Source organism: Gastrolobium bilobum, unplaced genomic scaffold (genome assembly GCF_033153095.1).
Source record: "Gastrolobium bilobum isolate Gb01-03AN ecotype WA unplaced genomic scaffold, APGP_CSIRO_Gbil_v1 utg21960, whole genome shotgun sequence".
NCBI lineage: Eukaryota > Viridiplantae > Streptophyta > Magnoliopsida > Fabales > Fabaceae > Gastrolobium > Gastrolobium bilobum.
This window is the reverse complement of record NW_026897231.1, coordinates 134,005-146,088: the sequence shown is the minus strand read 5'-3', so window position 1 is coordinate 146,088 and position 12,084 is coordinate 134,005. Positions and strand designations below refer to the sequence as shown.

The 12,084-nt window shown below is 32.0% G+C and overlaps 2 protein-coding genes across 2 annotated transcripts; both read right to left on the bottom strand.

The window, feature by feature from the left end:
* Nucleotides 1–1,155: 1,155 nt before the first annotated feature.
* Nucleotides 1,156–2,578, bottom strand: LOC133305021 (uncharacterized). The gene is made up of 3 exons (XM_061505125.1): nt 2,297–2,578; nt 1,601–1,671; nt 1,156–1,292 (listed from the first exon to the last, which is right to left on the bottom strand). Exons 1-3 carry the CDS (start codon nt 2,553–2,555, stop codon nt 1,215–1,217), a joined length of 408 nt encoding a protein of 135 aa, XP_061361109.1. The 5' UTR covers nt 2,556–2,578; the 3' UTR covers nt 1,156–1,214.
* A 4,789-nt stretch (nt 2,579–7,367) lies between these two features.
* On the bottom strand, nt 7,368–9,031 carry LOC133305028 (cytochrome P450 736A117-like). Its single transcript, XM_061505133.1, has 3 exons — nt 8,511–9,031; nt 8,093–8,438; nt 7,368–7,985 (listed from the first exon to the last, which is right to left on the bottom strand). The coding sequence occupies exons 1-3, from the start codon at nt 9,029–9,031 to the stop codon at nt 7,368–7,370; spliced, it is 1,485 nt and encodes a 494-aa protein (XP_061361117.1).
* Between the last annotated feature and the right edge of the window lie 3,053 nt (nt 9,032–12,084).

Sequence of the window (12,084 nt, the reverse complement as noted above, 5' to 3'; positions counted from 1 at the left end):
TTGTTTTGACTGTATATATATATATATATATATATCACAATCACTTTATGTACAGCAATAATAAATATATTGATTGATTTTTCACATTTAATACTTTTATTTTGTACAGCAATAATAAATATATTGATTGATTTTTCACATTTAATACTTTTATTTTTTATATAATTGTAATTCTCCATATTATGATTGTACGTATAGCAACTCTATATATATATATATATATATATATATATATATATATATATATAATTTAACACTATTTGAACCATTAATTTTTGCAAATTTAATAACTAATTAATAAATATAACACAATAAATTATAATAATTAACAGTTATTTTTTATATCAAATTAAAAAAATCCTATTCTTTTATATATATATATATATATATATATATATTTATTTATATTGTTTATAAACTTTTATAGTTAAATATTAACCGTTAGTATACATCAACCTAACAATTATAATCTATTAAAAATTAATAATTAATTAATAAATGTGATTCAATAAATTATAACTATTAGATTATCAAAAATTAATAATTAAAATTTAATTATAAGAATTTGTTAATAATTTAGTTTATATATATATATATGAAAAATGGAATCAACGTAAGAATAACAAATCTTACATCACATCTTAACAATTAATCTTCGTTCATCCAACGGTTAAAATTTATTGCATCATAATAATTAATTAATTAATATAATCCAATAAACCTTAATCGTTGAATGCATGAAAACTAACAATAAAAATATAATACAATATAAAAATAACCTATCCCTATTCGTATAACTTGCTCAAGCGCACAATAGCAGTAACAATATATACACTAACACGCATTTTCTTGATATCTTCTGATGTGTAAAAGATTTTAATTACTAACCAAAACACCTATAAACATAATAATGACACATTCAAGCTTCTACTTATCAAATGAAATCTGTACGAAGGCTCTCAAAAATAATCTGCAGGAGTTCAATGCCCTTCACTTGTCTATAAAGTGCACTTAATTGACAATTAAAGAAAAAGATAAAGATCAAATCTTACTAGAGAGACAAACTTTGAAAATCAGTTAAATACGAAAAGGTAAAGAATGGTTAAAATAAACTACAAACGTAGAAAACGAAAAAACGAAAAAAAAAAAAAAAAAAACCCAGAAAATCTCGAATCTTTCGTCCACGGACGTGGAAGAGGTGTACACTCTAAGCATTAATTCTCTGCTCTTGTATCATCATGATCACCATTAGAAGCTGCACCTTCCCTTTGGATTTCTACTTGTGGGACCACCTGTGTAGGATACACGTGGAAACCACCCATGAGTCCCTTTTTCGAGCTATATTTTTATTTCCTTTACAAACATCAAAATATCTTTTTCATGTTAATAATTCAATGCATAAATGAGCCAAAAATGTAAACTTAATGCCTATATTTTACAACCAATAAATATATAAGTAAGCTAGCCTTGTATTTAAAAGCTTCCACACTCTAGAATATGTTTGGTTAACACAATTCATCTGAACAAGAATTAACATAGCATGTAATAATAATGTGTCACAATATACACAAATCAAAACACACCCAAAAATTAAACACACCTGATCATGTGACGAATTGCACGGCTGAGATGATCTCCTCCTCGTTCTTCTGCCTGTTGAACCCATTGAATCTGTCGCATGAAACAGCCCAAAATTAAAAATAAAGAAAGAAAATAAAAATACGGATCAAAAAAGTGAACCCACTTAAAATCAAAGAGAGACTCAAACTGAAGATGAGGACAGTTAGATATTTCTCATGAATTCAAAGTATTTTTTATTAATTCTTTTATTTTTTAATATTATATATTTTATTTTAATATAATTTAAAAAAAAAACTTTATGATAGGGATGTGGGACCCGAAAGAAAAAAGTATATGTTATTCATCTACAAATATCTAAGAGGCTTGTACTAAAAAAAAAATATCTGAGAGGCATATTCGATGTTTTCCGCGGTTCATTTACGTGTTGTTTGGTTTAGTTACTTAAACCGCCTCCACCAATTAAACAAAACCACCAACCGCCGCCGGACGGCCACCGCTTCCGGTTAACGCATTAAAAAGAAATGAATAATTTGCACCCAAACGCTGTCTTATCAACATCCTCAACTCCTACACTTTTGTCTCTCAAAAAACAAAAAAAAAACAAAAAAATAAAATAAAATAAACAAATAAAAACATTGGTGTTGACGAGTGACGGTGGTGGTTGCTAAAATGCGCGGAGGGTATAGGAGGGTTTGTAAAAGCTGCGATCAGGTACCTGAGGTTGCATGGGATTTTCTGGTGCAGCGCCGGTGGTAGGGTTTCAAATCCAAGGTGGATTCGGAGCTGTCGGGGACGTGGCGGTCAAGGCGGAGGAAGTGTTGGTTGTGGTGGTGGTGGCGGCGGGTTAAGCCACCCTTGCTTTCGAGCATTGTGCGGACGAAGGAAGCTTCCATGGTGTTGAGGAAGTGCACATGCTTCTCGTCCGTCCAAAACGACGTCGTTTCACTAGCCGGCACGTGCATCGAAAAGTTCATCGCGGCGGTGGAATCGAAGAGGCGGTGGTTGTAACGGTGGTGGTGATTTCGTTGTTTTCGAAAGGGGGGGTTTTAATGAGCAACAGAAGAGGTGCTCTTTGATGTTGAGTGGTTAAAAGAAACAAAAGTGTGAGAGTATGGAATTGAGGGGTACTCGCTTTATAAGCTCGACACCTGTTTTCTCAGCCCACAATATCGTAGACTCTTTTTTCTTTCGTTGTATTAATATCTGTAGATATTTTGTTTTGGTAAGTTTCTTATTATTCTCTTTTCAAGATATTTCAGTGTGTTAGAGTATGGGAGAAGTTTATGAAGATAAGGAAACATTAAATGTTAAATATCTTATGAAGATATTATGGAAGATAATCCACCGACAGAGGACTAATTAAAAAAGTCTTTCTTTCACCAAAGAAAGGAAGTATTAAATATTCTTCATTGATAATATACAAATTATCAATTTATGTTTAAATTATTTACTTTTTATTTATTAATTTGTGTTTTTAAATTAGTTAATTAAGGTATCAACATGAAGAGTACAAATACATTGAATTGTTGTTGAAGTATTCAAACTGCTTGATTCATTGAATATTCAATCAAGCTCATTCATTTTTTCTTGTTTAAGTTCGTGAACGTCTTGTATAAGAGTGTGGTTGTCTGCGTGTTACTTTGTAAAGTTTAATTTTATTTAGATAATTATAATTACTTAATTTTTATGATCAAAGATCTTTAATTTTTATTTTTCTTCTTCTATTAACATGTCTTAATATAAAAATATCTACTTGATATCATATTAATAAATTTAAAAATACTTCAAATTTTATGTTTTTAAATAAAATAAATTTGTTTTAAGTTTTAAGTTTTAATTTTTGAGTTTGTCTCATTTAAATAAAGGGATTAATGTGTCTCGAATTATAAGAGATAGTTATATCTTTTACATATATAGAAATATATGGGACCCTCATGTGAGAAGAAGAAAAAGGAAAAAAAAATATGAACTTCACACATTTATATATGTATAGAGGATAAAATTATCTTATATAATATGATAAGCATTATTCTCTTAAATAATTAATCAAAGTTTACATTTTTCTTTTTGTCATGTTAATCATGAATTTTAAGTGCTCGACTTCACTCGTATCGTTTACGACTTTACGTTAATAACCGATATTGAGGTTAAACATTTATTTTTTATTTTTTTTTTGGTAAGCAAAGCATATATTCTTTTATTGTATCATCTATGCACGATATCATAATAATGCTAAAAAAAAGTCATTTTAATTTTTTAACATGTTAAATGACATATTTTATGGTATGAAAAACATATGAATTTTTATTTTTTTAATTAATTTTCCCAATAATGAAGTGAAATCAATTGTGAAAAATATTTTTTTTATTCAATGAACTAAAAATTAATAGAACAATTAATAAAATCTCAAATTAATATATCTTTTACTATTTAATAATATATTCAATTATCTCTAAAAATAATTTTACTATATAAACCGGACCCATAAATAAATACAGATTATTAATCATCCACTATGAGTTGGATAAAAACTTCCATTAATTAAATAAACCCTTTTCTTTTTGGGAGGTGTTGAACACGAAACTTTATTGATCTCTATTTTCATCAATGGGTGATAACAAGTAGGAGAGCGAGTAGCAAAGGAATATCGTAGTCGAGTTGGTAGGGTTGAAATGAGAAAGAGGTACAAAAATATCTCTGATTTCATGAGAGCGAGAAAGAGATATTTTGGGGATCAACGAAGAAAAAAAAAGATATTAGGCGGATTTTTTCTTACACGTACTAGATGAATAAAAAAATCAAGAAGAGAAAGAAATGATAAAAATTAATTAATATTTCGATCTAATTATCTTGAAGTAAATAGATAAGGTAAATATAAAAAAGTAGGTAAAATATCTATCATTAAAAAAAACGTAGACTGAAAAAAACATTCTCACTTAGAGATGTTGAATTTAGAGATGTGAATGGAATTGGATGACCTTTGATTTAAATAAGTTAGATTTGTATAAAATAATTTAGGTATGTTTTAAGGGTTTGTTTTTTCTAAAGTTACTTTAGATAACTTTATCTAATGTTCATCGAAACGACGTTGTTTTGACACGAAAATCATGGAGTTTTTGTAATTTTAATTTATTTCAGGGTTATAATAGTCTTTATCATTTTAATTTTTTAATTTTTCAACATCAAAATGACGTCGTTTCGATGAACATTAGACAAAATCATCTAAAGTAACATCAGAAACTTTTTTCCAATGTTTTAAATGTTATATTTAAAATAAATAATGAGTTTATTTTCTATGCAGTTACTGCAAATAAGTTATCTGCAAGCCCAGTACGATGTCGTTTTGAAGCGAAAATTATAGTATTTTTATAATTTTAATTTATTTCAGGGATATTATAGTCTTTATAATTATAATTTTTTAATCTTTCAATCTCAAAACAACGTCGTTTTGAAAGTAAATGCAGATAACTTATCTGCATTAACTGCAAAAATATTTTTCTGATAAATAATATGATATTACCGGTACGTAGTTTTATAGAACCAATATATATAAAAAAAAATATAACCTATTTTCTAAATAGGCTAATTTAAAAAGTTAAGTCTGTTCTATTTTTTTTTTCTTTTACAACGTGAGTCTGTTCTATTTAACTATGTAACAGACCGCTTTATCATTTATATCTTAAAAATACATTTAAAATTTAAATGTCCACATCAGCCTGAGAGCACATTGTTGCTTCGAACTACGAAACCAAGTACCTTTCTTTTCTCTTCCATGTTCTTTTGGTGGTCCCACTTCCCTCTTTTAGTTTCATTTTGTGTCTACTCAAATAATTTTAAAATTCGTAAATACTACAATTTTATTTAGAGAAAATATTTTTTATTCTGATATAAATGATATAAAATTAAGAAATCTTATTTTTTATTTTAACTGTTAATTTTTATTTATGTGATAATTATATTTAGAAAAAGAAAATTAATGGTTGAGATAAAAAATAAAATATTTTAATATTATGCCAAAGTCAAAAGATTTTTTTTATTACGATACCAAATTTAAATTCACGATCTAATATTTTAAGTTCTTTTCCAGTAGTGCGTCTGCATTTACGTTGACTAACAAATTATACTCTTTTATTTATTAATTATTTGGTCAAAAAAGTTTCAATATGAGATAAAGAATTGCAGTATTCAAAACTTTTGTTACTGCCTTTCGAAATTTGACCCATACAAGCTGGATCATGTATAATCTGCCGATATTTGCTCATGCACAATGATGCATATCTGATGCAACTTTTCGTCACAAGTTTTTCTATTCGATAGTTTTTATATAATTCTATTATAATCACTTTTTTATAAAATAATAATATGTAATCCCATTATAAAATTCTTAATAAAGTTAATGTTGGTGATTTTTTTGACCTTGCATAGGTTGTGCCTACCCTAATTTAAAATTTCCTTTTGAAATAATAAAAAAAAGGTGTATACAATAATTGCAGTTTGCTATCAGGACTTTGACGGGTACAGGTTACCCGTTTTTTATTTTTATTTTCCCTTTGTTTAATGATACTGTTATGTGATATGCGGCATGTTATGTGTGTTTCAATTAATCTATTTTTCCAAACGGAGGCATGCCATGCATGATGCATGTATGTCCATGATGGAAGGAATTGAAAAGAGTTTTAGCCTGTCTTGAAAGAAAAAAATTTATGGTGAACCTGGATTATTGTGATTTTTCAATTGAAAATTTGATACTTACTTAAAAAAAATTTAATTTTTTTTCTCTCTTCTCTCTCGTCAGCTTTTTATCTCTTTCTCATTTCTCGGCTCCATTGAATATTGTGTGCTCCAAGAGCATTAACTATGCTCTCGTCTTGAACCTATTAAATCTAAAAAGTTATATAATTTATTATGAAATTAAAAAAATATTAAAGTACAAATCCGAATCTAAATCTAAAAATACATTATACTTAATTTTCAGAACCTAAACTTGGTCAATAAAGAGATATTAATCCTCGACCATTAGGTAGCCGTCACCCTTTTTTTTTGGCTTTTTATTGGTGAATTAAATTTTCATTAATATGGACCAAACGTGCCCAAGAAAGAGATATTACAAATGTGACCGGAGACTTTCTTAAACCACACATAATTTGCACTTGTGAGAGCTAATTTCCTGTGAGTCGCAATTCTTAAAGGAGAATTGAAGGACACAAACCGGTTAAGATATCTACCCAAAAAAAGTTCAACACAGAAAACATATCTAAAGACTAAAGGAAGTAGACAGAGAATTACTATATAAGGCCATTGTAATTGTTGGCCCATTTCTTGTCCTTGATACCCTGAATCACCACAAGATAATAATATCCTTCTAGTAGTAGTGGCCTACTTGATAATGAGTGAATGCTTTCTATTCTTTGTTAAGAGTTTAAAATCCCAAGTTGATAAGAAAAAAAATAAAAGATACTTTTTATTTTACTTTTTTTTTTATATGTACAGTGAGAGAATTTCATTTTACATAAAAGACAACTTGGATCATGATGACCACCTTGATATATTAAATTATGTTAGGAAGGCCCTCTTGACCATAAATTAATAATGTTACTAAGGTTTTAAATCACAGATTGAATCATGTGATGTGGATGTGACATCTTAGTTGCAATGGCCATACACAATTGCATAAACTATGATATTACAGATCACGTCTTATACAATTTAAAAGCAACCTTATACATCACTAAGAAAACAGTACCTTATTTCCTTTTTCATGTTTTTTTATTTTTATCTGCAATAATTCACTTCTTATATGGGGATGCAACTGCCACAAGAGGAAATTTTCTGTGACTAGCCAACCCAGTAGCTTCAGAGATGTCCAATGCCTGAACCCCCATTTCTCCACTAGGCAATGTCCAATCAAATTGGAAGACAAGGTTTGCTAGAACAAGCTGATTCACAACCATAGCAAATGTTAATCCTGGGCAACCCCTCCTTCCTGCTCCAAATGGGATCAATTGGAAATCATGTCCTTTGATATCTATTGAACTGTTCAAGAATCTCTCAGGTTGAAACTCTAGTGGCTGATACCAATGTGAAGGATCTCTAGCAATAGCCCAAGCATTAACTAATACCTGTGTGCCAGTATCAATGTTATAGTCCATAACTTTGGTATCTTGAAAGGATTCTCTTGGAAGCAATAAGGGAGCTGGAGGGTGTAAGCGAAGAGTTTCTTTAACCACTGCCTTCAAGTAATGCATGCCACTCAAATCCTCCTCAGTTATGTGAGTTTTATCATCACTAACCACATTCCTCACCTCAACTTGCAAGTTCTGCATCACAATTGGGTGCCTCAAGAGTTCTGTCATTGCCCACTCTAGCACTGATAAGTTAGTTTCAGTACCAGCAACAAACATATCCTGAAATATAAAACCATTAATGTAACTTTTACAATTATAATTTTGGTACACTAAGTGTGCCAATGCTAGAGACACAAAATTAATATCATAGGTACAAAATATATTACCATGATCAAAGCCTTTATGGTTGTTCTATCAATCTGGAAGCCAGTGAAGTTTGTCTTTTGGATGCACAGTAAAATGTCCACAAAATCATTCTGGCCTTCTCCATCAACATCAACATTTTCATCATTGCCTCTCTTAACATGCTCTTCAACAACTTCATCCAAAAACTCATCAAGCTGTTTAGCTACTCTCTCTGCTCTAGCATATAGGCCATTAACTCTGCTCAACCAATCAAGCCAAGGTATATAGTCCCCTAAAACTGAAGCACCCAACAGTTCCACCAACTCGTTCATTGGCTCCCTAAGCTTACTACCACCTTCTCCACTATATCTCCTTCCAAGAGCAGCTCTACACACTATGTCATTTGTAATTGAAGAGAATAAATCAGTTAAGTTCACTGGCAAGAAGGAAGCAGAACACTGTTTGATTTTCTCCATCATTATAAAAGTTTCCTCTTCCCTCACTGCACGAAAAGATTGAACCTTTTTGGCACTCAGAAGATGCAAGATACATACACTCCTTGTTTGCCTCCAGTAGTGGCCATATGGAGCAAATGCCACATCTTTAGAACCATAAAAGAGTGTATCAAACATCTTTCGGTGTGGCCTATTGGAGAAAACAAGATCATGTGTTTTCATAACCTCACGAGCTGCCTCAGCAGTTGAGACCACAAGAACTGGCACCTTTCCAAAGTGAAGCAACATCAAGGGGCCATAGATTTGAGCAATGGATTGGAGTGTGTGGTGAGGGAACATTCCAAGCTGATGCAGATTTCCTAGTATTGGAAGCTTTGGAGGAGATGGGGGTGAGTTTTTGTTGGTTGAAGATTTGGTGTTCCATTTGGATACAAGATTGAGAAAGGTACTTAGAACAAAGATGATCAACACAGCCATAGTGAGGAACAACCAGTTTGAGAAGATTTCATGAAGAAAAATTGACATTGGTTTTTGGTTGTAGGTGTCTCACACCCTCTGCATTAGTTTTTTTTCTGTTTTTTCTTAGTGCTGCCTTTTGTCCTGCTTATCAATACATGCATATATTCGTTTATTTGAGTTGTAAATAATTATGTCATCACCAGCTATTTTGTATGTGGAGAATGTAGCAATGTGAAAACTGTGCAATTCAAACCATCTTTCCTTAATTACAAAAACTACAAAACAAGAAGAAGAAAGTATATGAGAAAACTAATCCAAAGTATCACAAGCCCTGAACATGGCACATGACATGACAACCTCAAACCATTATGATCACTAAGAAATGAGCTATAATATCAACAATGTACACATAAATAAGACTGATGTGTTTTAAAAAACAAAAAACAACAAAAATTTATGTAACATACTTATATTATAAACATGTTAGAGATATAATTATTATTATTTATGTGTTTTCTACTAACATTTTACTAGAGAGAGTTATGAATTGTTCACGCTTATATATTAAATCATAAAAACTTGAAAAGGATAATCAGAAAATATTATTATAATTGTATGTTAATCTGATACAAAGAGGTCTCTATTTATAGAGACTAAAAAACCTAATTCTTGACCTAATGAGCTTGGCCCAATACAACAGATACTAATAATAATAAAAGACCTAATATTTACAACACTCCCCCTCAAGCTGAGGAATAGATATTTATCATTCCCAGCTTGCCAGTAAGTTCTTGAAATCTGTCTGAAGAAAGTCCTTTTGTCAATATATCAGCTAATTGACGCCCAGTGGGAATGTATGGAGTGGTAATCAACCCGCTATTAAGTTTCTCTTTGATGAAATGGCGGTCGACCTCAATATGTTTAGTCCGATCATGTTGAAGCGGATTATGAGCTATACAAATAGCGGACTTATTGTCACATAGCAACTTCATAGGTCCCTCACATTTTATTTTGAGATCATCAAGTACAATTTTCAGCCACAGTAACTCACAAATGCCTTGAGCCATAGCTCGAAATTCAGCTTCTGCACTTGACCTGACAACCACATATTGTTTCTTACTTCTCCATGTCACTAAGTTACCACAAAGAAACATGCAATAACCAGTGGTAGATCGACGGTCAGTCACGGATCCAGCATAATCAGCATTAGTGTAGACTTCTAAAGAGAGATTGCCATCACGTCGGATAACAATCCTTTACCAGGAGTAGCTTTAAGATACTGAAGAATTCTCTCTACTACCTGCATGTGTTTCTCCTTTGGATCATGCATAAACTGACTGACAACACTAACAACATAAGCTAGGTCTGGTCTAGTATGAGCCAGATATATCAATTTTTCAACTAGCCGTTGATATTGTCCTTTATCAACTGGAGGAGTCTCCTCTTCATAGCCTATCTTGTGATTCTGCTCAATAAGAGTATTAGAGGGTTTACACCCAAGCTTTCCTGCTTCTTTGAGAAGATCCAGAACATATTTCCTCTGGCTGATAAAAATTTCTTTGCTTGAATGAGCTACTTCTATCCCTAGGAAATATCTCAGTTTCTCAAGGTCTTTGACTTCAAACTCAGAGGCAAGCCGTGTTTGCAGAATCTGTCTCTCCACAAAATCATCACCTGTGATAATAATATCATCAACATATACAAGGAGCACAGTAAGCTTCCCATTTTGGGAGTGCTTGAAGAAAAGAGTGTGATCTCCTTGACTCTGTCTGTATCCTAAGGTCATCATAACCTTAGTAAACCTTCCAAACTAGGCACAAGGTGACTGCTTCAATCCATATAAGGCCTTTTTTAATCTACAAACTTTACTTTCTCCCTTCACAGAATCAAAACCAGGCGGGATTTTCATGTAGACTTCTTCTTCTAACTCACCATTCAGGAAAACATTTTTCACATCAAATTGATTTATATCCCAATTGTAATGGGCAGCAAGGGACAACAAGACTCTCATCGTATTCATCTTTGCAACTGGAGCAAAGGTTTCTTCATAATCAATGCCATAGGTTTGAGTGTAACCTTTGGCAACTAATCGAGCCTTGTATCTTTCAAGAGTTCCATCAGAATTATATTTTAGGGCATAAACCCATCTGCACCCCACTGTTTTCTTTCCGTTAGGTCTATCAATAACTTCCCATGTTTTATTTTTCTCCAACGCATTCATCTCTTCTTGCATGGCTTGATCCCAATTCCCATCTTTCAAGGCTTCATGTACGGATTTTGGGATTGAAACAGAATCTAGTGCTGAAACAAAGCTTTTGTGCTGCACAAAAAGATTAGCAGAGGAAACAAAATGGGAGATAGGGTATTGAGTATAAGAGGGACAAGAAGAACAAGATTTCTTGGAACAAGATCTTTTTCCTTTTCTCAAAGCAATGGGTAAATCATCAGAAGCAGTAGTAATGGGTAAGTCATAAGAAGTATTAACATCATGATCAGAAATATGAGATTCAGGACTTACCAGTGGTTCAGACGATTGAGGTTGCTGTTGAGGCAATGTGGGTTGTTTCCTTCTTTGATATATCAATTCAGGTGTCACAATCTTCCGTATCTCTGGTGTACTTGATGTATCAGTCACAGGAGGATCTATCACAGGAGGATCAGACATGGAAGGAACAGGAACAAGAGGAGGTGACACTGACACAGGTAAAGGAATAGACACTGGAGGTTCAGACTCAAAGAAGGACGGTGATGAGTTTTCTGGTGAATTATTCTCCCCCTGAAGATGAGGACCTTGGAAAAAGGACTCAGATTCCTGAAATGTAACATCTAGAAACAAAAAAATTTTGACTACCAGGGAGATATCACTTGTACCCTTTCTTATCAGGAACATAACCAAGGAAGACACATTTAATAGCCCTAGGGTCCAACTTACTGCGATGATGTTTATGAACATGAACAAAAGCAACACACCCAAACACCCGTGGAGGAAGACTCATAATTGGAATAGAAGGGAAAAAGGAAGTGATAGAGTGAATAGAACTTACATGGTCAAGTACCCGAGTGGGTAAACGGTTGATCAAGAATGCTGCAGTAAGAATAGCATCTCCCCAATAGTATTT